Raw genomic sequence first — 26,918 nt, 5'->3', positions numbered from 1 at the left:
TATCCCGGCTGTAATACTCACTGTATGTGGTTTGCTAAAAAACACCCACATTAGGGAGCTGAATAGCTGCAGGAAACACAGCTATGGGTCCCTTAGAAACATACAAGTTTGAGGGCTGAAAAGCTGAAAAAAAGAGCCATGGGTCCCTAGAAAATGCCTGTGATTTGGGGCTCAAAACCTACTGGAAAAACAACCATGGGTCCCCTACTGAGCATCCACATTTGGGCGGCTAAAAAGCTGCTGGAAAAACAGCCACGGGTCCCTTAAAACAGTGGTTCCCAACTGGTGGGTTGTTGTCCAAAAGTGGGTCACGGGACCATTCTGAATAGTCCACGAGTGACTTGCGAACAAGTTTGTAAAAACACACTTTATTTTTAAGTACAGTGAACTTCCACCACAGAGCTTTTATCTTGAAGTGCTGTTTCCTGCTGTAGAGTGAGTGACTAATGAACAGCTACTTGACAGAGACAGCAAACTAGCTCGACGACATGACCAAAGGCAAGAGTGATGCTGAATGTATTAAACTGTGTGGCCCTTGAGCTAATGACTGAGGAGGAATCTGGATTCCGTGGCTGGACCAGTTGGGAACCACTGCCTTGAAAACACCTGCAATAGGGGACTGAAAAGTCACTGGAAAAACATTTGGCAGATGTCTCCCCTACAGGTGTCATGGCACCCACCATGCCTTCCAACCTCCCCATGACAATGTCACCTCATGTAATGTGTCATTTTAGAAGTATTGCTATGATGAAATGTACAAATGAAACGTACAGATTTGTGGATTACAGAAATGTACACCGCCAACATTTCCTTCTGGCGACTGGGCTGACCAAGTCATAAGACACACTGCAGCACATGCACAAATGAATAAAGTAATAAAGGAGAACACAAAGTCTGCTTACAAATTTAATAGAAGGAACAAAATTCTGATACAAAACCAAGCCAAGAAGGTAAAGTTAGGCCTACTTCATCATTTAAGGAAGGGTTAGATTTGTTACTTAACAATTTCCATTGCTGGAAAAGTGAGAAAAGTAAACATATCAGCACCACAATGGAACAATTCTCAGCACTTAAGCATTGCAAGTAGCAGTACAAGCTGTGGGGAATGAAGGACTCTTATTTTTGCATGAACCTAAATCAACATTCTCATGATCTCATTAAATGTTTTCCAGTCAAACCAAAACCTAAATACTGCTTCACACAATATCACTGTCATACTGCACAAATTGCTTCATTTCATAACTCAGTGCATCTAATGATGCAAACAACAACATGTGGGTCCAGGCCACACCATGTCCCGGAGAACAGCGAACACTTTGTGTGGCGAGATTCTATTTAGTACCATAATGGGAGTCATGTGGATTCACTCTTTGCAACAGGACGCTGGAGGAAAAAAAAGCATGTCTTCTGTCCTTATAGAACGTCTCTGTGCGCCGATGAGGAGTTTGTCAACCTATAAAGACGAGGCTCTCGAGCATGTCAGCCATTATTCCAAAGAGGAGCGACAGCACACCACAACCGGACTCAATTTTGATCAGAAGTCTGACGCGAGCAAAAACATCACAACCCTGAAGCCATTTATTGCACTTAAATCCTTCTGCATGGACAAAAGGTGAGCATTTACTTCTATGGTTTCTCACTGGATTGCAGAACCGGGCACCTGTTTATTCACATGATATTTTATCACTGCATGTGCTAACCACTGTAATTTAAATAAAAAATGTTTTTGTATTTCCATGATATGCTGGGAGGTTTGTTGTGTCCTAAAGGTCAGCCATCATTATGTGTTAAGCTCTCCTGCAGGGTGTGTGAAAAGCTTTCAGGTTTGAGAGCTCTAGCCTGAAAGCAAAACGTGGGAGGAAGTTTTGCTCATTCATTCCAGAATTTAATATTAGTCAATCATGCACACCTTGTGAGTTCCCAGGAAAATATTAAAGCAAAACGTGGGATGAAGTTTGCTCATTCATTCCAGAATTTAATATTAGTCAATTGCACACCTTGTGAGTTCCCAGGAAAATATTAAAGCAAAACGTGGGATGAAGTTTGCTCATGTCATTCCAGAATTTAATATTAGTCAATCATGCACCTTGTGAGTTCCCAGGAAAGCTCCCAGGAAGATGTTTTGTTGCTTATTTACAGTAAGGCGTGTACAAACACGAGGCAGTCCGGGGTCCAACTATCATGAGCTTCCATAAAACATCTGCGTCCTTTGTGCTGATCAGCGTGACCATATGTAAGTATCTTTCCCACGTCTTTCTTTCTCCCTCTTTCTTTTTATGTGTCCCTCCCAAATGTGATAGACAATGTATTCTTTCTTCCGTCTTTGTGTCCATTTTCAAAGGGTTTATTATCTTCCTGTTCTGCCCCCGTCAAGTGAGAGCACAGCTGGGGACTACCCCCAACATTAAACACATTGTGGTTGGAAGGTGTTACAGTTACATCACACTGGTTAACCCCAGCTTAAGGTAACGCACAGTGACTTTTATTCCTGTTATAACATGTCCAATCTTGAGCAGGACTTAAATTCCATGAGCTTTAGCACCCGTGACTTGAGCCTCAAAACTTAAAAGACTTGATTTCCTCCCAGAGAGGACCAGTGCTGAAGCCCACATGAAGGGCATGACTTGTTTTGATGTGACGTTGAATGAGTTTTTTCTTCTCTGCGCTTCTGTCGAAAGATAGAAACTGAGACAGATGTGGGAACTGTGGAAAGAGGGCATGTAGTGATACGCTTTTATATAAACAGAGTTTAATTTCATGGTAAATTCCGGCTGCATGTTTACACAACTCTATTTATAAATGTTACGTTTAGTACCATTTGCTTGAAGTGGGAATTATATCCAGCACCAGCTCTCTGGCACACATGTAGCAGAAACATTAGGGCAAATGACCAAGGATTATTTTCATCATTGATTAATCCATGGATTAATTTCCTGATTAATTTCCTGGTTTTGAAAAATGTCTATCCCAGAGCCCAAGGCAATGTCCTTAAATGTCTTGTTTTGTCACACCAACTGTCCAGTTTATCCCGTTCTAGTCCTATATATACATATATTTTATATATTTCCACTGGACAAAACACATCGAGTCAGAAACTTGTCTTTCTGTAAGTTCAACTCAGGGTCCGCAGATTAACTCACAACAAACAGTCAAGAATGAGCTGAGTGCAAAGAGTGAGCCCTGAACACATGAGATGTTAAATACTAATACTCACTGACAGCTGTTGAGGTCAGGGATCTTTAACTAGCATCACCAGAGGGGGTGACAAAGCAGTGTGGGCCAACTTATTTAGTCATGTCACTGGACATCAAGTAAAGCACTCACAGCTTGTTACACAGTGACAAAGAGTAAACCTGAGGATACATTTGCTCGCTTCATAGGTCTCATATCAATGTTTCTGTAGTGACATAGTATATGAGCTAACTTTGTCATCAGGAGGTGGAGGGGATAGTGCATGGTGCACCACCTATAGGCGAGATGCCAAGCTGCAGACCACTGTTCAACACCAACAAACAACAAACTTGGTTGTTTTTCAGCAAGTCATTGCTATTTACAGTGGCTTTGTGGACACAAAATGTCTGTGTTTTAGCGACTTGTTGCTGTTTGTGCCACAAAAAGCAGCCATTTTTTACTTAGACATCGCTTCGTTCTCACCTGGGATAGTGCAACAAAAATCTGTCATGCTGTGTTCCCAGCAGCTTTGCAACCTCCAACCTTGCGTTTTTTAACAACCCGTTGACTTTTATTTCAGCAAGGATAGTGGTATGAAAAGCGGACATTACTTGACACAAAAAGATTTTTTTTTTACGGAGACATCTCTGCTTTTCCAGCGAGGATCATGCCCCCACAAACTGGATATTTTAGGCCAAAACACGTTTGTTTTCCTAATGATGTCTAAATCTAACCACACCTTAACCACAGTAGTGTTGAAAAGTAAAGTTTTAGTGCATTTGCTACATAATATTGTGCAAATGTAAAGTATCCGTGGTTTGCAGGAACGTACAATGCCAGTATTTCCTCTGGTGATTGGCTTGTTGCGATTGTCTACGTCCCAAACCTCACCTATAGTCATGAGCTTTGGGTAGTGACCAAAAGAATGAGATCACGGATACAAGCAACCGAAATGAGTTTCCTCTGTGGGGTGGCTGGGCTCAGCCTTAGAGATAGGGTAAGGAGTTCGGACATCTGGAGGGAGCTCAGAGTAGAGCCGCTGCTCCTTCATGTCGAAAGGGGTCAGTTGAGGTGGTTCAGGCATCAGATCAGGATGCCTTCTGGGCGCCTCGTGTTGGAGGTGTTCCGGGCACATCCAACTGGTAGGAGGCCCCGGGGTAGACCCGGAACACTGGATGGATTACATATCTCATCTGGCATGGGAACGCCTTGGGGTCCCCCAGGAGGAGCTGGAAAGTGTTGCTGGGGAGAGGGACGTCTGGGGCGCTTTGCTTCACCTGCTGCAGGCAACTAACCCCTTTAGATGTGAAGGAGCACTGGCCCTACTCGGAGCTCCCTCCGGATGTCCGAAGCAAAGCCTCCTACCAGTGGGGCGTGCCCAGAACACCTCTAAAAGGAGGCGCCCAGGAAGCATCCAGATCAGATGCCCGAACTGCCAAGTGACCCCTTTAGACACGAAGGAGCACCCAAGTAAGTAGAGAGAAATGGATGGATAGATGGATTGGCTTGTTTTTATCCAACCAGCACCGAAAAACTCAAAGATATTTTATTCTGATAGAAACAAAATCAGAGACACAGAAAATCTTCACATTTGAGAAGCCATTTTTGCAAGTGTAATAGTTAATCAATTATCAAAAATGTTGCAGGTTAATTTTCTGTCATTATTGACTAATCTTCCTGTGCAGGTATGACTGTGAGGAGATCTGGAGACAGTTTGAGGAGGCGGTTGTCCGTCAGTCCTCTTGTAATGTGACAGTGGAGGATTATTATCACATGTTTTTTGCAATGCCACAAACCTGGCCCTGTGATAGGGTGAGGAAGAGCTCTGGAATTAGATACACATTCATCATTATTCATTGGAGGGAAAATCTTTTGAGGTAAGCTGCTTTATATTTCCCTTTCCGTCTGTTTAGTTCCTCTTCTGGAGCAAAACCAGGACGCTGATGCACAGCTACGCAGCTGTTTTACGTCACTTCTGGACCCTGGAGGACACGCTGGTTGGCTACATGTTCAACGACCTCATCTGGTGTGGACAAGACGAAGACTCTGGTAGATGTTTTCTGGTTTATCACGACCCAGACGACTAAAAAGTACATGCTTGTACTAGCTGAGGAAAGCCCCTCCTTGTGACCCCTCATCACAGGTTGAATTTATCTATAGTCTGGGAGCAGCTTCACCAAAGAGAGTCTCGTTCCTCAAAAACATTCACAAGAAAGCAAGCAAAGATTAGAAAAAAGTCTGGACAGTCTGAACAGAAAGTCTGAGCAACAATTATCTTCTTTCCTGTGCAATTAATTGCCACACAAAGCCTCCCATTTATCATTTGAGCAGTTGAAGTGGTCCTGACCCTCAGGCTGGGAAGCACTTCAGTGACCCAATCATGATATAACATTTCCTGGAACTCAGTTTGTTGTTTAATGACATGAGGTACCAAAAAGGATACAATTGCATGTTGTTATTGGGATAAAATACATGAAACTAAACAACATTTAATTCCAATTTAATAGAATTTTAATTCAATTCAATTTTAATTTGTTATTTTCGGCTCCTTTAAAATATCACTGACAACCTTCACTAACAGTTATCATGTAATATATATTTTGTAAGTGTAATTTTTCACCTATTTACCTTGCCATCAGACAGCCTGTTTTGACAGAGAAACCATTAACAGCTTCAGTTCCCCATCTACGCACTCTTCAAAGCCGCCTGACCTCATATACAAAAACTGTTATTTAAGCTTGTTGAACACTGGGGCTGCTGGCCAACCACTGCCTCAATCGGTTAGTTTGTTTGTGTTGTGGACTTTGGTGTATCTGAAATTACCACTTTGGAATGCCAGAGTCACGCACTAACACAAACAAAGTGACTGATTGAGGCTGCGGTCAATCAGCAGCATCTGTGTTCAGCTGTGTTAGAAAATTACTCTTTCTCAGTAGAGTCTGGTTTTAAGAGAGCGATATCATGGCTTCATTTCTGTGTTAGATAATGGCTGTCTGACAGCAGGGTGAAGTGGTAAAATTATCCTAAATATGGTGTAGACTTTGATTAAGATTGATTTCTATAGGTGGCTAAAATACATTTTGCTGTAGATCCCGTCCACAGCAGTACATTCCCTAGCTTCCATGGTGGTACTCCTGCCTGCTTCTCCAAACTGGGGACATGCTGACCACCATCTACTGTCGGTAATACACTGACCATATGCAAACTATCTCTTTAAAGCTAATCAATATTTCTATATTGACAATGGATCAAATGACCCCTGTGACATGAAAGGGGTCATTCATAAGAACAGACTGCTCCCCTCAGCTCTACAGAGCATTTTAGCGTCTTTTAGTGTATTCTTTTGGTTTTACAGCTTGCAAATTTACTGTTGTTATCTACAGCAGCAGCAGCAGGCAGATATTTCCAGTTAAAAAGCTTAAAACATTGACACTATACGCTACCTGTCCAGCACCAAACAGCACACAGACAAAGGTAGCAACTAGCTGGAACACAGTGAGGGATTTAGCAGCTAACGAGCCACGTATTTCCCTCAGGAGTTGGTAGAGACCAAAAACAGAGCAAAAAATAAAACTTTCACAAGAGAGTGAAGACTTATTTGCACCATAGTGGATAGAAACATAACTCCAAATAAATAATCCATCTCTGCTCACGGGTGGATTATTTCATAATGGGCCCTTGGGTACAGATATGCAAAAGGCCCCATCACCTCTATTTCACAGACTTTGGGGTGGTTTTTTTTTGGTAATTTTGTCCCTTATCGTAGTTATTTTGTGTCTCTTTGCAGTTCCTTTTATCTCTTTGTGGTCTTTTTGTGTCTCTTTGTGGTCATTTTAAATATCTCCTTGGTCAGTATTTATTAATTTGTATGACATTTCACATAGGCTCGAGGGGTCTAACAGTTTGTACCCTCGGGCCTGTGCTCAGTAGGCCCGTTCAGTAATCCAACAGCTGGTTGTGTAATGAAGAAAAAGTCTTGGTGGTTTTTGGCCAAAAGGAAATCAGTTAAGGCCTCTTCACAGCATCTTTACAATCTTAAAAGGAAGTGTATCCAATGATGAACACATTTTGCTTTCATTTATGTTTTTACAATGAAAAACATGTAGAACAGATCACAACATCATTGCTCAGGCAGCTGCAGCTGCTCTCCCAAATGTTTCTGTGTGCCTGCAGGTTTTTCTTTTCATTTATTACAGTAGTAACGCTGCATGTTATCACAACACCTTAACTTGTTCTTCTCACTATATGTCTAATGTGAACAATACCAAGGTGGTGACACTTCTTTTAACTAATCGCTCTGAATTTAACACACAGGTTTTGATTTCAGTTCTTGTCCGGAGTGGTCGGCCTGTAGGAATCATCCAGTGTATTCCTTGTGGAGGCAAGCCTCACAAAATGTGAGTTTAATGTCCAACACACACAGCTGTCATCTAAATGCAACATACTGCTCCAAGACCAGCAGTGGAATAATTATTCTCGTGTGATTTTCCTCACCTCTTTGTTAGTTTGCAGAAATGGCATGTGGCAACATCACTGTGTTACTGAATGGGTCTATTGTCAACGCCTTCAATAGGAGAAGGTAAAAAGGAATTGATGAAAGATTTTAGCAGTGGTGTTTGTTAGATATGTATAAAATAATCTTTTCTTTTTTTTTATCTCACAGCATGTTTGGAAGTGTTGAACTGGACGGTCTGAACCCACGCAGAGTGAATTATGTCAACATAAAGGTGGTGACCAACCTGGAGGGACCCTCTATGTGAGAATAAAAACAGCTCATTCTTTGATTTAGTAAAATGTTACTTTCACACAAAAACAGTACCTCTTTCCAATAAGTCACACGTCAAGTATGTTTTTTTTAAGTGGTAACTAACGTGTTATCTATCATTTCATGCCAATGCTTTATGGATCAATTATAAGCGGTGAACAAGCAACTCAATCGGCAGAATAAATGTTGGCATTGTGTGTTCTGCAAGCCATGGATACGTTACAGTTATACATTATGTAGCCGATACATTGAACCTGCTTTTGGTGCCACAATTCTGGTAGAAAATGCAGTGATGTTTTGATAAATTTCAACTGCTTTTCATGGCACTATTCTCACTGAACAGAGTGACCTGGCAAACATTGTGATGGAGAAACATTGTGGTGGGGAAATAGATGTCGTTAGCAGAAAAAAGTGTGGTAGAACACTAAGTAAGATGAAGATATGCGTGAGTTTTGGAAACGGATGGAAATCACACCCACACACATACACACACATGGAGAGTTAGGTATGATGTTTATCTGAGGAGTATAACAATGTTCGGACAACTGCTCTACAGGGCTGTCTCATTGTTGCTGTATGTGAAATTTGTATTTATGTCTTCAATAAAACCCCGTAAAGGCTACAAGATTGATCCTTTGTCAAAAGACTCCTTCTACAAAACAAAGCAATTGGCTCCTATTAGACATCCAGGTTTGGTGGCTAAAATGCAACTGAAATTGTACAGATGACGCGCAAAGATTGAACCAGTTTTGTTGTTTGTTGGTCTCAAACAGTGGTCTGAAGTGCAGCTTGGGAGCATTTTACTTCAATGTCACGCCATCCACTATCCCCACCAGCTCTCAATAATAAAGTCATCTCATATACTACATCATATAGAAAAGTTAAAAGGTATGAAACATATTAATGTAACATATCCATAGTTTGCAGAAACTTAAAATGCCAACGTGTTCTTCTGGTGTTGTGGAATAGAGAGGCTCAAAACACATAGGACTGTGAATATGAGGGTTTACTCGCAAGAAAGCCGCAGCACTGATACATCATGACAATTTATAGTGTCTGACAAACAAGCAATATTAGCTCACGAATATGCAACACTCCTACACTCCTCCTAGAGGAGCTTCCTGTCACTTAAGCTGCTGCTTACTGTTATCTAGATAATCAGTTCTGGGAACATTTGCGTCTCCTCACACACCCAATTTTGGTCAAAGTCACTTCAGGTCATCTGCGCGACATATTCCTTTCTCACCTATCAATTAAACAGTCATTTAAACAGTTAAAAACATCAGTCAATGCAAGTGCAGGCAAAAACCCAACAGTCTTTCACCCTCCAGGCTCTAGGGTTGAAAATTGATTGAATACATAAAACACAACAACCGCTGTACAGGAAAACAGTGGATACTTCATGGTACATGATTTTAAGGAATGTCCATGTCTTCCATATAATCTGGAATAGGGAACAAATCTGGCTGTCCAATTACCATGTCAGTGAGTTGAAACTCTGCCATTTTAGTGGTTGTCACAACGTTCATCTTTCATTCATACTGCAAACATTTCTAAGAATGGGTATGATGCAGCTAGAACTAACTAGAACTAGGATTCTATTAGAACTAGGACTATTAGTGTGGTTATTCTTATCTTTGCCAAACTTGCTTTCCACTGTCCGAGTTTCAATTCCAACCAATCCTATCACGATCCATCTTTGCCTTTTACCACTTAAGCTCTATAAGTTTGGACATGACTATAGAGAAGGTTCCATCAGGTGCAGTGTTATGGGGTATATAAGTGCAACATTTTTCTTCAAACATTTGACATAACCCACCTCTATCAGCTAATATCCAGTCTAAGGCTTGTGTGTTTTGCCAAGCCACCCTACTTGTTTCTGTTGTTCTCCCAGCACTCTGAGGGCTTCATGAGGATAGTTAATTAACCACTGGAATTTAATCTGTTAATCCAAGCAACATTTTTTGTTTGCTGTTACCCAAAGAAATATGGACTACTGTATATACCAGCCTTCATTTCATTACTTGATTTTTGCTCTTTTTAAGATGTTGAAATCTAGAATTCAGCACATAAGTCATAAAACTTGTAAAATGGTATTAGCAAATTATGACTTCTTTGCGAGCCATAGAGCAGTCTACATTGTAAGCCACATGTTGGTAAAAATTCTGGATCCCCCTGATATGGGAGTGAGATTTTTTCTTTTCACTCCCTTTGCTGCACTTTGGCAAACTTCCCACACAGACTATATTAGGTGTCATCTCTTTTACAGTATACCACACCCATTATACCACCCATTGTGATTGGCTGGCTCCCAGTCACTGTCTTGTATGGTTTTGAAGCTCCTCCTGTTTGTAGGCAGAACTGTGCTTTGAACAGTTCCTGGAAGTTATCTCTAAATCCCTGGAGTTGTCTGCTTTGAAAATGAATTCACTGTTGCTAATTATGCATGGAATTACTATGCTGTCCTTGCTTATAAGGGTTGGACTTGTGATGGCTGTATTTACGTGAATTATGTTAGTGTCTGTAACAATGGTCCTAGTTATTTCTTAAATTTCAAATTCAAAGACATTATTGTCATCCACTGTTTTAACAGCGCTCCAGGGTATTGAAGTTCTTGTACTTCTTCCTGTCTTGGTTACACTTATAAACTCAGGGTCATATTCTTTCTTTGTGTCTATCACTGCTGTGTTTATTTCTAAAAATCCACATGCCTAGTCTTGCATACATGTCCACATCACACTCTTCATGTTACCTCGTTGTTACACCCCCCAAATAATAGTATCTCCAGTCACACAATACAGAATCCCAAAAATCAACAACTGTATCATCCCTAAAGGTAATTGTGAGTCACATTATCTGTTAGGTTTTGAGGTGGAAATATTTTCTCATTTTTTCGGACGTAGTATAGCTTCTTTCTTTTTTTGACAGCAGTTCTGGCATTACTGATTCATTTGATTTCGGAGTTGTTATGTCATAAGACTGAAAGGTCACTGCGTCTTCAGGGATTGGGGTCACTGCATCCTCAAGGTTTGAATGTGAAATATTGCTAGCTCTTGGCTCTAATACATCTCTGGGTTTTGGAGTACTCTGTGATAATTTGTCATGCTTTGATTCAAAGCCAATTCTTGCCAGACTGAATGGGTGCTCTTCCTCTATATAGCACTCATAGTCTGAGCTCCACTGTCCCCCAAATGTCACCTCAATTCTTCACCTATTGAATGTTTAATATACAGTAATTTTGCACTGATCTGCTCCCCATACAGTACTTTTACCCTATTCTCATTAATGGTTTATAAGATCTATAAAGCATTATTATCAACCATTGATATTGCCATTAATTACAGCTTATTTATCAGAAGATGGAAGAATTCCCTTTGTGTTCCTCTTTTGCAGAGAATCATGCAGTGAAGGATCTATTATGGACCTGATCCAGATCCTCCAGTCCAGAGGTTTCCGCTGGACCTGCACAGACAACGACCAGTAAGTGACATCCAACAAGTCTTTTAAACTAAATGACAAAATCCCAAGAAAATGTTGGTGTTACACATTTCTACAAACCACAGATATGTTACATTTCAACTTTTCACATGAACCATATCAGCGTTTCTAAAGCAATGTAATACATAGCTGATAGTTGACAATGGGAGGTGGAGGGGATGAATGATGGCATGTAACCTAAGTAAGATGCCTGCTAAGCTCCAGAACACTATTAAAAACCAACAACACTGGTTGTTTTTGGCTACCCTCTGTGGCAGTGTTTATGGCATTGAACCTGGGTGTTTTATACCCACAGATCGCACCCTTTTCCAGCAGCCTTTGTGCCACCAAACCTTAGCGTTTTAAGCCAAAAAAAAAACATAACAAAGAAGCATACCTTTACCATAGCGTTGTTGAGAAAGGTTAAGTTACAACGTATCTGCTAAAAATAATGTACAAATATAACACATCTATGGTTTGCAAAAATGTATGATACGAACATTTTTTTTTTTCTGGCAGTTGGGTTGAACAAACCATAGAAGCATTTGCTGTTCTGATTTAGACGGACAGAGAGATAGACAAGATGTGATACAGATACATATGTTGTTTTTGGCTTCATGATTGAACTTCCTGATGAACGTGCCCTGGAGTAACATATCTAATATTTGTCCACAGGACCCTGATGATCCTTCAGTGTATCCAGAACCCCGAACAGTCCTCCTGCCAAACATGTGCAAACAAAAACCTCACACAGAAAGAGCCTCACATTTAACTGAATCACCCACAGATTCAGCATGTGTTCTGATATTGTCATTTGAAGTTGGATAAAATTAAAATTGCTGCTCAAAACATTTCCTGAATTAAAGCAGAGTCTTTTCTTGATAGCCTATACTTTTCATTGATGCCATTTCATTAGCAGATTAGAGCACAGCCTCTCAGAGTGCAAAATGTATCTGCTTCTGAAGCCATAAGCTTCTGCTTTACTGTCCACTAGATTATGCTAATTTATTTTAAATTACAGGGGGTGAAATGTAACCTGACGCACCTGATTGGTTATTACACAGAATCATCTGAAAAGCTGTCATTAGAAACTGTTTGGAAATGGGAAGGTGCTTTCAAAACATACTTTGTAGGTGACTGGATGAACCAACTGTTTATCATCGTCTATAACGGGCCAGAAAAGGCAAATTAACAGTCGCTTCCTCCTCCTTGTCATCACACACACCTAAATCACACCTGTAGCTGCCAATAGCTCCTCACAGGATGCTGATTGGCTGACACAAACACATTACTTGAGGCCTGAGAGCATGGTCACACATTGCTAAAATTAACATTTTGAATTAACATCATTCACTTTCATTCCATGTGAGCGAAGGGCCGAATAAGACATTCACTTCCGCTGACAAAGCAAATTTGCATCTTCACATTGCCTGGACTTCAACTTTGGTGAACTTTGGCCTGTAAAGTCGCTGCCTCAACCAACAGCAAAGGACTATGTGTGGAGGAGACACTGATTGTTGTCGTGTTCTGGGGCCCCTCTGCCTTTCCTTGGGCCTATGCAGAAAACCTCTTGCATGCGCCTGCGTGGAGAGCACAAGGTGGAGAGAGCAAACCTCCCTGCCCTTCCATGTGCCTACATGGAAAGCCTAATGCAGGGAGAGCAGCAGCAAAGACCCCCCGGGAACAGAACAGAGCAGCATCAATGACAAACAGAAATGACACTGATAAGTCAGACACAGCATGAAAAGGAGGAGCTGGGGTGGACGCAGGTTGCAAAGCAACTTGCAGAGGAAGCAGCAACAGTAGGCAGGCCAGAGCAGTTTCAATAGGGTGCCCTGAATGAGATTTGCCAATTGGTCGCATAGAAAGGAATCATGTGATCTGTCAGGTGACTCCCTTCCATCAATCAGCTGCTCCATCAGTTGATTGGGCTGTTTGAGATCAGCTGATGTAGCTGGGATGTGAGCTGAGCTTGACAACATGTCCTATCTGAACTAATGCTATGCTCAATATTTGGCGGTATTAGCAAGCTTACTAAAGCCCCTTTTCCACTGCACAAAAACCCCCACTAACACCTCCTAACATTTGGCTTTTTTTTTGTTTAATGGGAAAGGTTCTGATCAGCATTTACTGGCTTTCATTAAAAAAAAAAAATCCAGCTGACATAACAATGATCTCAGAGTTGGTCGTTGTTACCTAATATTGAAGCTCTATCTGTGTCCAAATCTAGTTTCAGTTTGGTGCTTGTAATGAATGTTCCTAAAACTTGTCTGATGACCCTTGGCCGCACCACGGTGTAGTACAGCCATGTCTTTTCCTGCTGTCTGTTTGTGGGATCAAAGGTCACAAGGGAAATATGCTGACCCTGAACGTCTTGTACAATCTAGAAGAGTTAAGAGTTGCAAGTGTTTTGCATGCTCAGTTTTCATCAGTATTAACCCTCCGGCACTGACACACCCATGTGCAGTCTGCAACCTGACCTTGCTTATTACAATTTCACAATAGATCCTGGATGTGTCACAACCACAGTTTCGTTTGAACTTTGAGACATGATATACTTATCACTATTGGAGACGTAAGAGATACTCAGATCTTTTGCGTGTAGAAGTACCAATACCACAGTGTAAAAATACTGTTACAAGTTATGCATTCACCATTTTATTAAAATGAAAGTATAAAGGGTTTAGCATCAAAATATGCTTAGAGTACCAAAGGTAAAAGTACTCTGGGAGCCCATTTCAGAATTACTGATATAGATTTTTATGGTATAGGTTAATTAGAGACATTAACAAAATGATAAGCCCACATTATTGGATCATTAAGACACTGCACATCCTGCAAAAGAGACATGAAGAACCCATTTACTGAAGTGGTTAACCTTTTAGTTGTTAAAGGTCTGTGACATTTGGCAACATGTTCACTGCTTATGGATATCCCACAACCTTTGAGCCTACAGACATCATCAAGCAGCTGATTATCATTTCCTTGCATGAACTTCACCCAGCTACTACTTACAGACGTGCCAGAAGAGGTGAAAGAGCAGCCAAGTTTAAAATTACAAGTCAAGGCTCGGGCAAGCACGTGAACGGTCCAAACTTGTTTATGCCTGCACCGCAAGTATGTGTGTGTGTTTCTGAATGGAGTGCAGCAGGTAGGGGGTCCCTGTAGCCAAAGCTGTATCTACCACTGGCGGGAAATTTCAGTTCAATCAGGAGAGAGAAGAATGAAGTAAAGATAATATGTAATACAGAATATGATTGTACAGATTAACAGATGATTTGTACTGATTAAGATTTAACAGAAGTCTTTGGCGCTTGGGCACCTGAGGGTGATATTTTGTGATTGAGGGACATCTGAGCGGCAAATGGCAAATGACCTACCCAGACAATGACACCTAGAGATAGAGAGTAAGCATGTGTGCAAGGAGTAAATGGCAGGGTGAGAAAGAAACTTAGTTTCTGAGCATGAAAAGTATTGTCTTTCTGTCTGAACTTTCGCTAGAGCTTCATTAGTTAGCGAACAAATGGCATGTATATTGTAGGCTGATTCCACATTTTCATATTTTATACATATTCAGATATATTATATTTAAAATTGACTGATTAAGGTCAGCAAAAAATAAACATACTTCATAACAAGTCCTGCACAATTAAAAGTAAACATGTGTCTAAAGGATTAAAAGTAAAAGTAGTCATTATGCAGAACTCACCTTGTCAGTGTTGTACTGCTTACAGCAGTACTTGAATGTTGTATTTGGTTGAGGTGGGGCAAATTTGAACTGTGTTATGTATTGCTGGGTTGTTTAATCTACTACAATGCCAGCCAACATTTGTGTTGTGGGGCCCATGTGGGTAGTAAATGAGCTGAAAAATGGGCCCTATATGGGCTGGTTCGAGGGTTCCATAATGGAGCCATGCCAACCGCCACATGGGTGGTTTTACTAAAGTGGGCCCAAGATATCCATTTTGGGACAATATCCACTTGGTACCCAGGTAGCTGCAGCATAACCTATGTAGGGCCCACTTGGGTAAATCCACCTATGTGGGCAATTAGCATGGGGCCAATATGGAACTCTTGAACAAGCCCATTTAGGGCCCATTTTTTAAGCTCATTTACTATCCACCTGGGGCCCACATACAAATCCTGACTGGGATCTTTTGTAAAGTTAAGATGAATAGCACTTAGTAATAACTGCAGTGAAGCATTTTGCAGGGTGCAAAACTATTTACTTTAGTTATTTGACAGTAATTAGCATCTAGTTCTACTTCCTAGCTCTGGCTCTGGGCGAGAGTGAGAGATTGTCAGCCAAGGGTTTATTGGGCACAGGGAAACGGAGATCGGTGTGGGTACATGAGACCCTCGGGGAGTACCACCGGTTGGTCCAGGAGCTTCGCCTCGCTGTTGGCCATTTCCAGACATATTTAGGGATGACTTGGGGACAGTTTGACAACCTGCTGTTTTTCGTCAGGCTGTATAACTCTGGGTATCCAAATACCGCTACCACAAGGTTCTCCTCCATTGTTTACCAGCTGTAAACTTGTTGTGACCACCTCTCAAACCAATCGATTGGACAATGGGAAAAAGATGAAGAAAAAGAGATGGCGGGGGTGCTTTTCCGCTCTGAGTGGAAGTTTTTTTAACTCGAGGAGTTCAGAGCACTCTGGCAAAAATGCCAGGCAGTGAGAGTGCAAAAAACACAAGCAAAAAGCTTCACCATCATTAAAAACAGTTACAAAAAGGCACCTCCAGCTGCTAAAGCACTTTCTGTGTGATCAAGGCCTAATACCGCAGTGTAGATATACTCTGTTGCCATGCATCCCAATTTACATACAAAATAATTAGCATTAAAACATACTTTAAGTAGGCTACCAAAAGTAGAAGTACTCATCAAACAGAATGGCCCATCCCAGAATAATGGATTATTTTGTATAAATGTGTTCATTACTGTTGCAGCTGGTTAAAGTGGACCTAACTGTAATTACTTTGTATAGCTACTGCTGCTGGGTAGCTTAACCTAAAATAACACACCCTAATTTATTAGTTGGTCATATTTTGAACTGATATCTGAATCTTAATAGTAAACACAGTTATCAAAGAAATGTAATGAAGTAAAAAGTACAATATTTCCCCCCTTAATGTGGTGCAGTAGAGGTATTTAAAAATGGAAATACACAGGTAAACACAAATAAGACTTGTCCTAAACTTGTACTCTGCTTGACTTAATGTACTTCTTCACTGTACACCTGTGCTTCTCTGTCTAAGTGAGACCTCAGCTCCACCTCAGCAGATAAGCTGACACTTCTCTTTGGAGCAGAGCCTGCCTGCATGGCCACGAGCCAGTGCACGTGCGCGCGCGCACACACATTGAGAGTGCTCCTCCATAAATAGACGTCGGAGCGCGAGAGACGACAACAAACAACAGTTTGACCGCCAAACTTCCGCCGTGAATTTGACCGTTTTGAGTTGTTTTCAATGGAGCGTGGAGAGTACGGAGCTCCGGAGAAGAGACGCAGGAGACGCTGCCTGATTCTAACTGTGGTCGCTGTGCTGCTGCTCATTGTTATTATCGCCATCGTGTTGGGACTGACGCTCCGGAAAAACACTGACACATTTAAGTCAACATTCACTGCAAGGTGTGAAAAGTTTGAAGGGTAAGTGTTTAACTTTTTTTAAAGTTTATGAACAGAACAGCGTGTAAAAGATGATAAACTGGGCTTCCTCACAGGACTCTGACAATAATTAAATTAGGAATACAATTTAAGATATGTTAAATATTTGCTGCAGGAAGCATATACACTCAGCTGTCAGTTTATTAGGTACACTTTAGCTAAAACTAATGCAGTCTGTATGGTCATTTTGGAGGATGTAGTCTATGGTGTTGTATTGCTTCATACTGACAGGTGTTTCTATGTCCATCCGGTTTATAGCCTATAACCAAGGATAGGCTAAATAAAAACGCCTCTTTGTGTAACGCAATATGATCACACAGTTGAATCAACATCTTATTATGGCAGGACTGCTGTATTAGAGGTTTACTTCCTAAACGAACACATTATAATGCAGAAACAGTGATATCATGAATGGGAGGCAGAGTGTGTGCATGCCTGTTTGCAAGCTCCAGCTGTCATGGCATGTACAGTACCAGTGATTTACATTTGTATCAAGCAAACAGGGAGGTGTGTAATAAAAATAAGTGCCATCCGGAAAGACAGAAAGTAAATTAAATGCTAAAGTTGGAGTTCAGCCCAAAAGCATTGGTCTGCTTTGGACTCTGGTCAATGATTACATGACTGGTTTCCTTCTCGTGGTTGCCTGTCTGTCCTTTGCACATGCAGTGTAATGACAATGCAGTTTCTAACTTATCTGTAGTTTGTCTTACTTGCTGTAATTAAGCCAATAATAACTGGAAATATAAATTGGACAAACTGTGTAGGGTGCTTTTCAAACATGATGCAATTTTTGTTTAGGTTTGCCTTTCTTACAAATCTTAAAAATATGTAACTCCCTGCACCAATCTGGATGAGGCTGCTCCACAAGCTATAATAATATTTGTCTGTATTATGTACACAGTTAAGCCAATATTGACTGATTAACTGATACTGATACCGGACTAACTGTTTCTCAACAACCCAATCTCCAGAATAAAAGTTGGCACTGTACCTTCCTGCAAACCATGGCTATATTGCATTGTACATTATTATGTAGTGGGTACTTTGAAACTTTATGTTTTCTTTTACATTTCAACAATGCTGTGATTAATGTGTGGTTATGTGTCAGTACAAAAAATATTCATTATGGTTAGGAAAAGATTATATTGTGGCTTAAAACATCCATTGTTGTTGGCACAAATGTTGCTGGAAATGTAACTGAAGGGCCCTAAAAAAAAACTTGTTTGGTTGCACACACACCCCTGGACATGCACTGACAGGCCACTAAAATACACCCATGTTTGGTTGCACAAAAGCCATTTCAAATGCACTGAGGAGTTAATAAAAAAACACCCTCGTTTGCTTGCACCAACGTAAAAACTGAAAACGCAGCCGCATATCGCATGAAAACACCCATGTTGGGTTGTACAATAGTTGGAAACGCAGCCTGAGGTCCCTAAAATACATGCATGTTTGGTTTCACAAAAGCTGCTGCAAACGCAACTGTGGGTCATTCAAAACACCCATGTTTAGTTGCATAAAAGCGATCTAAAATGCACTGAAGAGTTACTAAAAACACCCATGTTTTGTTTCACAAAAGAAGCCTCTTGAAATAAACTGAGGAATCAGTAAAGGACTCCCATGTGTGATTGCACAAAAGCCCCACAAAAGGCAACCACAGGTCACTAAAAAACACCCAAGTTTGGTGGCACAAAAGCTGCTAGAAATTCAAAAGCGGGTCACTTGAGAACACCCATGTTTGGTTGCCTCTCCACCTCCTGATGACAAAGTCAGCTCATACACTACTTCACTTTAGAAGCATTGATGTGATACATAGGAAAAGTATAAATGTGACATCTGTAGCGAACAGAAACGTACAATGCCAACATTTTCTTCTGACAACTGGGCTGTTCTCAACCATGACGCTATTTTCTTAGATAAATAATTTCTCTATGTTCATGTTTAAAACACAATATAACAAGTATGTCAGTGAATATAGAAAACAAACTGATTTACACACAGTCTGCATCATATTTGTTCCTGAAGTTCAGCTTTTTCAGCAGAATGAAGCTGATCACTAAGCAGCACTGTCACTTGTTTTTCAGATACGACTGTGAAAAGGTCTGGGGTGCATTTGAAGAAGCCTATGTAGGGCGGGACCCTTGTAAAGTTCCACCAGGAGCCTATGACCCCTTCATTGCTGCAGCCCCTTTGAAACCTGCCTGCAACAGAGTAAACACCACTCATCACAACACTCTGTGCCTGTTTGCACATTATCCACTCTTTTATAATGCAGAATCATACATTTAACAACTGTGTTCTGGGGGTTTAGATGATGTTCTGGAGCAAAACAAAGGATGTGGTCCATGACTTTACTGAGAAGAAAGATTGTTTTATCACTGTGGAGGACACTCTGATGGGAAATGTGCTGGATGGTCTGACCTGGTGTGGGAAGGAGGGCAGCAGTGGTGAGACTCTTCATGATAATCTCATAACTGGGATATGAGTTAAACTCAGTTTAGTTTGTTATTCACAAAATAGATTAAAAGAGCATCAGCCTTTTAACTCTGAATGTGAAGTACCTTATTTTACATCTAAAAACATGTTTTCAGTGATTTGTGGTGACAGCTTTATTTAAGTAAAAGACCTTTCATGCCCTTTGGGTGTGTTGCGACCTAAGTACATGGGTATACATGCCAGTGTCAAATGCCAGAGGTGTTATTTGTGTTGCAGAGAGTATCATGTTAAAGCATGCCAAGTCATGTCAAGCTTTTTTAAAGCCCATTATGAGTCTCAGAGACCTTGCACCGATTCCCAAACTGCCCCAAGCACCCATCAAACTTTTCACATGGAGTTTACATATCACAGAAAGAAATGATGCAATGCTATTATGCTTGTATTGAGAGCATGATAACCTTTGCAGTAACAGCTCAAGAAATGTCATCAGAAATCATCACCCAGGAGCTACCATCCCTTTGCTAAACAACATTAGCCTACAGAAAATTTGATGTAAGATTTAAAAAAAAAAACCCAACATATTTCCTCTCAAGAGCATCTTTTAAATTCCCTCCCTTCTTCTGGAAAATACACATTTGCTTTCTTGCAGAGAGTTAGATGAGAGATCAATACCAATCTCATGTCTGTATGCTAAATATTAAGCTACCATCAGCAGCCAGTTAGCTTAGCTCCGTACAGAGACTGGAAACAGGTAGCCTGGCTAGCTTGGCCAGGCAAAGTGACTTCTTGGAGTCTCTGTCTTAAAACCACAGCATGCTCTTTCTACTCCAGTTTTGGGCGGACTGAACCAACAAGACATAACTCATTAATTAGTGAGCTTTTGAGGTGCTGCTAGACATGTTAGCTTTGCTGTTAGCAGACTAGTTGTTAAATAACAACACACTTAATAATGACTTGGTAATGTTACATAAACTGTTCCCAATGGTCAGCTCTGACAAGATAAATTAAAAATGCTGTGCATAAGGTACAGCCGTGTAACTTTATTGATTATATAAATCTCCAAACACGTCGACGGGATTGGCCATGATCTAATGTTAATTAAACATGGCAGGCTTTTTAGGGCTGGGACCAGGCTAGAAAGTCAATCAGTGCATTTTCTAAAATGTTGAAGTGTTTTTTTAAAGGTCCAGTGTGTGGGATTTAGTGGCATCTAGTGGTGAGGTTGCAAAACAGATACTTTTCCCATCTGCCAAGCATGAAGGACAGGGATACTCGACTGTTTTTGCCTGGTGGCCACTTTTGCAATATGGCGGGAGGCCAGGGGCCAGTTGATAAACATTAATGATATTAATCAGTAAATTAATCATCTGTTTTCAACTAGGGATGGCACATCATCAAAACTGTCTAATATTCGCTTTGAAATGTACTATGAGAATCGGCCAACATGCTTTTTCTTACTTTGCACAATGAATGAATATTACATACATACAGAGTATTATATTTCATGTCTCCATCTGCTGGTGGGCCACCATGATAAACATATGCATGCTTTATATGATGTAAATTCCACTACAGAGAAGACTTGATGATTACTAAAATTAGGTGGGAAAAAGAATGGATATATCAATATCGGTATTGGTTATTTGCCAAATGAGTTGTTATATGTCAGCATATCGGATATCGGCAAAAAATCCAGTATCATGCATCCCTATTTTCAACCTTTCAACATTTGCTGCTCTCACTCATCTTTGCCAAGAGGAAATCCAGTTGCAGCAGCCCCATGCAGGTCAGGTGTACACAGGGGTGTTTCTAGGATTTGAGGATATTCAGGGNAAAAATCCAGTATCATGCATCCCTATTTTCAACCTTTCAACATTTGCTGCTCTCACTCATCTTTGCCAAGAGGCAAATCCAATGGCAGCAGCCCCATGCAGGTCAGGTGTACACAGGGGTGTTTCTAGGATTTGAGAATATTCAGGGTTTAGCCCGCACCTCTGTCAGGGAATCCTCCCCTGGTCCTTAAAAAAAAAAAAAAAAAAAATTCTCCATTTTGATGTTTTTTTTTTTCATGCACTCTGGCACTTTATCTACATTCAAAGTACAAAAAAATCCCAAGTGTGAATCCATATTTATATTTTAATTGTGAATTAGAAAATAGTCAGTGGGCCACCCGGCACCCTATCTCGGGCCAGATTTGGCCCATGGGTCAGAAATTGAGTAGGACAGGTGTAGGAGAACTATAGTGGCCAACACGAAATTGCAAAAAACGTGAACAGCCCTATCTAGAGCCAGAGTTTGATTTTTCTGTTCTGGGCTACTGTAAAACAACATGGCGGACTCTGTGGAAGACCCTATCCCCTATGTAGATATAAACGGCTCATAGTAAGGTGACAAAAACAACAATTCTCATTTTCAGGTGATGATACACTAATGAAAACTTAGTAATAAATATTATATACCATTTCTGCCAATAGATGCCCATAAATCTGACACACTGGACTTTTAACTTCCAATGCATCAGAGGTGTTATTATGATACTCATCCACAGGATATTGTAATCATATGTACACAGTGCTGACCATGTAACGCGTGTTTCATTAACATATTCTTTTTATGCATTAAGTTTTAGTTGTTTGACTGTTCTGTTTAAGTTGTTTATCACTTATTTACTGTCTCAGTGTGAGTATGTGCTGTCCTGAGATTTCTGTTTTGTTCTATGTGAGCAGCTCAGCAAAGCAAATTCTTATCACTGAAATGGAGAAAGTTTTGACTCTGTGTGTGTTCTTCCAGAAACATTCACTACCAGCTGCCCAGGATGGACAGACTGTGAGAACAACACTGTTCGCTCATTCTGGAACAGAGTGTCAACTGCGGTAAGTTCAGCAAGAATTCACTAGTTTTGCCAAAAACACACCAGTTGAGGGATCAAGCAGCGGGTAAAATAACACATATGTGAAGCATAAGGTGAAATCTCTCCTGCGTATAAGTGATGATGATGGAGAGGAGAAGAGAAAAAGGTCAGTCAGCCTGGTTCTTCATCAATGAGGCTTTGTGTCGGTCTCCATGGAGCCACATTGTGTAGCTCTCTCCTGAGCGAACAGTGGCAACCCACACATTCAGAGGAGCCTTGTTTGGTTCTCTGCATTTTATTCTGCCAAGGAACTACCAACACATACCACATATTCACCAAACCAAAACAAAGCCACAGAGATTCAATGCAGTATTAATTACCGACATGCAGACACACAAAACAAACCATAAACAGCATGTAGAACAAAGTGTTATGCTTAAAATTGAAGCCTGACACAGAATTAAAACACACAAGGTTAAAATAACATACAGATGCATGTTAGCTGCTGCTGGCATCCTTAAGAAAATATAGCAGCTTCACAGTGGCTGTGATACAAAGGAATCTCTGACCTCACGTCACCTTAGAAAGTTCAGGGAGTGCAAGGGGGGGACAATTTTTTTCTTCTCAGAAAGCTGTGCAGCAACACAACAATCAGTCAATTAGTTATCGCAAGTTTAAGAATAATATGACTGTTATTATACATTTTATTTAAAAAAAATAGCCTTTTGCTAACAATTACATTCAGGGTTTAATGACTTCTATATTTGATCCAATTGTTAAAAATTAAACTGCTTATGTGACACACAGTCAGCATTACATAAAGCTGCATACACATGTGTTCACAGTCAAACTGATATGTTTAAAAGAGGAACTGGAAAGCATTATGTCAGTGAGTTGGACTGCCTGACAGTGTGCTCTGGTGCACCTGTGACCACACCCAACAGGAACAACATTTACAGCTGCTGATAAGCTAACAGAGAATATTGTAGTGCTACAATACTTTAGAAGAATACATTAAAGAAAATTAAACATAGTGGCCAAGACTGCTGCACACAACCCCAACTAGTGGCGTCAACTACACAACTGGGTGGTGAAGTCTCTGGAGGTGTTGTCATGCTTGGAATGTGTTGCTGTTCACCTAGATATTATCTCCTCGGTCTAACATTACGTTTCATGGGAAAGTCCTCTTAACAAGTTTTTCAAGGCAGTACATGTTTTGTTGCTTTGTCTACACCTAGATTTTTGAATACCGCCTTGGAAACACTCGGTCAACTCAGGGTGAATCATAGCAAAGTAGAACAAGTGTTTTCACAGAATCATCACTGTAGCCGCATTGAAAAGTGACTGCGAAAACAACAGAAACATTTTGACATTCCTGATAAAGACTCGGTGTCTACTTCACAAAAAGCGATTCTGGATCCATCCCATATTTTAGTGTAACATCAACAGTGACTGTTTTGCAGCTTTCAGTGTGTGTTTGTTCACCTGGTGAGATTAATTCTTCTAGGTGCAGCTGCTGCATTGACTTTTCTTCACGTCTGTAGTTTGCAGATGCTGCCTGTGGTGATGTCTCAGCAATGTTAAACGGCTCCATCGATACACCATTCCATCCTAAAAGGTGAGCTGCACTGCACATCTTTCGTGACGTAAGTGAGAAGCAGAGCAGAAGAAACCCTGGACAGGTCACTGGACTATCACAGGGTTGACACACAGAGACAGACAATCAGTCACCATTCACGCTCACATTCACACCTACAGCCCTACGGCCAGTTTAGAGTCAGTGTCTTTGGACTGTGAGAGGAAACTGGAGCACCCGCAGAAAACCCACACTGACACAGGGGCGAACTCCACACAGAAGAGCTCCAAACCATGAGTTTGAACCAGCAACCCTCTTGCTGTGAGGCAATAATGCTAACCAATGCGCCACCGGGCCGGTGTCAGGTAATGCGTAGATTAACTCCTATGTATGGAAGCCCATTTCTGCCAGCATGATGAAAAAATAGTCCTGTATGTCATTATGAAATGCTTGAAATAATAAGTTAATATCTTTAAATAATGAGAAACTTTCTCAAAATGATGACTTGCAGTATTATCTCAAAATAATGAGAAGTGTTCCAAAGTAATGAGTTAATATCTCAAAATAATGACTTAGTATTGCAAAATAATGAGAATCTTTTGCAACAAAATTACTTAGTATCTCAAAATAATTAGAAACTCTCAAAAATAATGACTTAATATCTCAAAATAATAAGAGACTTTCTCAAAATTAGTTAATATCTCAAAGTTATTATTTAGAATCTCAAAAAAAGAGAAACTTTCTCAAGATAAGAAGTTAGTGTCATGAAATAATGACTTAGTATTATTTGTGATACTAAGTTATTATTACAAGAATGTTTCTCATTATAATGACTTACAGGATCTTTTTTCATCACACTGGCAAAAATGGGTTCACATCATTTCTCTATTCATTGTTGAGTCAATAAAACATCAGAAATTGTACAAAATAAACACTATGATCTCCTAAAGCCAAAGTTATGTCAGACCACCCCAAAAGCAAACTCAGTCAACTATTAAGTCATTAGGAAGACTGTGAGGATACTGAGTGAACCAGACCAACTGCAATTCTAGCTCTGAAACTGTGTTTTAAATTCTGCAATTTGCTCTGTAAAAAATACGAAACATAATAAAAGTATTTTACATTCTGGGCTTATATTAGTTTTAGGTGACTGATGTTTCAGATGCTCATCTAGCAAACACCAACACAATATTTTTTGATGCCTTCACATTCCTACATTATTGATTTTGTGGATTAAATATATATTACCAACAATCTTTTAAATAATCATGTTTGTGCTTTGAGGTTTTTTAGATGTGCAGATTTCTTCAGGATTTTGTTCTCTGACCACTTTCTGTTAACATTACGTGAGTGGACAAAAATATTAGGGCACTCTGCAGCAAGAGAATAAATCTGTGTGATTATGAAACATTCTTTAATTAACACTTTAGGAGTAATTTACAACAGAGTGCTGTGCACAGCAGAATACAAAGATAAAAATGAAAGTGCAGTATTACTTCATGTACAATCTGGAAATCCATTGGTAAAAAAAAAAAAAAATTCTTTCTACAATGTAAATTGCAGAATCTGTCTTGAGAGATTACTTCATGTATAGTCAGTGTGTAGTGGTGGTTGTATTTGGTGATTTCATGTTCAATAATTAAGCCTTTAAATAAAATAAAATGTCAGATTTAATTCTTTTATATCAAGTATTAAATCCTGTACATGAACTTTTTAGCTGAGTAAATTCTTCTCTTCTATTTGTGCTGTCAGTATTTTTGCAAGCATCGAGATGAAGAGGTTCCATTCCTCCACAGTGAAAAGCCTGAATGTTGTTCTGGTCACACAGAAGAGCACTGTGTAAGATTATCTCCTTATTTACAAGACTTCTGCATCATTATTGTCCTTTTTTTGTTAACTGTGAATGTGTGAATGTTCTTCCATAGTGCTTAATTTTGGAGGTACAAAACGAAAATATGCAGAAAGGCAAACTAATACTGAGAAAGTTCCTGAGAAAAATTACTGAGAAAGATCCTAAAGTTGTGTTTTCTGTATCCTCTTCAGGACAAACTGCACAAATGCATCTTTAAAGGATTTACAGAAAGAGCTAGCTGAAGGAATTAAATATAGCTGCAAGGAAGTGGCTGAGTAAGTACATCATGTCTGAGTAAGAGGACGTCATCACATGTATGCTTCTGTCTTATGTTGATTGCATGTTGTTTGTCTCCAACTGCAGAACTCAGATTCAGGAGTGCGGCTCCAACCCTGACATAGCCTGTGGGGCCTGCTGGTGAAGAACCAGTTCATACCAGATACAACAATAACCAGCTGTAAATAAATATTTGTCTACAATTCATTTCTGTAAAGTCTTTGTAAATTGAATAGTGTTTTGTTATGCAGTCCATTCCTTTTGTACCTGTGGGCCAGTTTGACTTGATGTGAAATGTTTTTATATAAATGTCACTGATACATTTTTACAACATGACAATGCACCTTTGTATTCTGTAGTGAAAAGGTTCTGGGTGTGACGGGGAAGCTTAAAGCTGTGGTACCAGTGCCATGTACTGTAGGATGAAATACCAGTGCTGCTGTCTAATCACGTTGAACAGACAATGTCACTCCCACCTGGTGGCAGAATTTGTAATGTTTTTAAATAAAATGTTGAAATATAAGGTTGTGAAAATGTCTGAATTTAAACGAGTGAGGATGATTGCCTGTAAGACTAGACCCCTTGATAACATCTTATATTTTGAATATCGTAGTAGGGGCGGAAATCCCGGGGGGGACGGGGGGGACAGGGGGGACATGACCCCCTCTCAAGTAAAGCTATACCCCCTTGAATAATTTGAGACACAATTAATAATTTTTATAGTACTTTTATAATACATGACCTTTAAACAGCTCCTCTTTTATATCAGCAAAACGGAACTGCTCTCATCCACACAGTGAGTGAGATCTTCAATAACACATCTCAGCTTCTTCAAATCTTTGGGA

The 26,918-nt window shown here is 40.2% G+C and overlaps 2 protein-coding genes across 3 annotated transcripts; both read left to right on the top strand.

The window, feature by feature from the left end:
- Nucleotides 1-1,461: 1,461 nt before the first annotated feature.
- Nucleotides 1,462-12,264, top strand: LOC126397882 (ADP-ribosyl cyclase/cyclic ADP-ribose hydrolase 1). The gene is made up of 10 exons (XM_050056920.1): nt 1,462-1,612; nt 2,140-2,233; nt 2,342-2,465; nt 4,857-4,983; nt 5,085-5,220; nt 7,486-7,568; nt 7,677-7,750; nt 7,835-7,927; nt 11,330-11,416; nt 12,089-12,264. Exons 2-10 carry the CDS (start codon nt 2,182-2,184, stop codon nt 12,183-12,185), a joined length of 873 nt encoding a protein of 290 aa, XP_049912877.1. The 5' UTR covers nt 1,462-1,612; nt 2,140-2,181; the 3' UTR covers nt 12,186-12,264.
- A 4,489-nt stretch (nt 12,265-16,753) lies between these two features.
- Nucleotides 16,754-26,596, top strand: LOC126398026 (ADP-ribosyl cyclase/cyclic ADP-ribose hydrolase 1-like). 2 transcript variants are annotated; one of them, XM_050057192.1, is made up of 8 exons: nt 16,759-17,064; nt 19,167-19,293; nt 19,394-19,529; nt 22,309-22,391; nt 23,914-23,987; nt 25,698-25,784; nt 25,989-26,072; nt 26,161-26,596. In XM_050057192.1, the coding sequence occupies exons 1-8, from the start codon at nt 16,886-16,888 to the stop codon at nt 26,216-26,218; spliced, it is 828 nt and encodes a 275-aa protein (XP_049913149.1). In that variant the 5' UTR covers nt 16,759-16,885; the 3' UTR covers nt 26,219-26,596. The 2 variants fall into 2 exon arrangements, with proteins under 2 accessions (XP_049913150.1, XP_049913149.1); XM_050057193.1 differs by lacking the exons at nt 25,698-25,784; nt 25,989-26,072; nt 26,161-26,596 and adding an exon at nt 24,128-25,675 and having other exon boundaries at nt 16,754-17,064.
- Nucleotides 26,597-26,918: the final 322 nt, after the last annotated feature.

Source organism: Epinephelus moara, chromosome 11, assembly GCF_006386435.1.
Source record: "Epinephelus moara isolate mb chromosome 11, YSFRI_EMoa_1.0, whole genome shotgun sequence".
NCBI classification, from domain to species: domain Eukaryota; kingdom Metazoa; phylum Chordata; class Actinopteri; order Perciformes; family Serranidae; genus Epinephelus; species Epinephelus moara.
This window is presented reverse-complemented; position numbering and strand designations above follow the sequence as displayed.

Bases quoted from the DNA above. Each gene is read 5' to 3' on its own strand.
- LOC126397882 (XM_050056920.1), top strand. From the start codon at position 2,182: ATGAGCTTCCATAAAACATCTGCGTCCTTTGTGCTGATCAGCGTGACC. The intron at 7,569-7,676 runs GTGAGTTTAATG...CCTCTTTGTTAG, and splicing joins GGAGGCAAGCCTCACAAAAT to TTTGCAGAAATGGCATGTGG. The intron at 7,928-11,329 runs GTGAGAATAAAA...CCTCTTTTGCAG, and splicing joins AACCTGGAGGGACCCTCTAT to AGAATCATGCAGTGAAGGAT.
- LOC126398026 (XM_050057192.1), top strand. From the start codon at position 16,886: ATGGAGCGTGGAGAGTACGGAGCTCCGGAGAAGAGACGCAGGAGACGC. The intron at 19,294-19,393 runs GTAAACACCACT...CTGGGGGTTTAG, and splicing joins TGAAACCTGCCTGCAACAGA to ATGATGTTCTGGAGCAAAAC. The intron at 19,530-22,308 runs GTGAGACTCTTC...GTGTTCTTCCAG, and splicing joins TGGGAAGGAGGGCAGCAGTG to AAACATTCACTACCAGCTGC.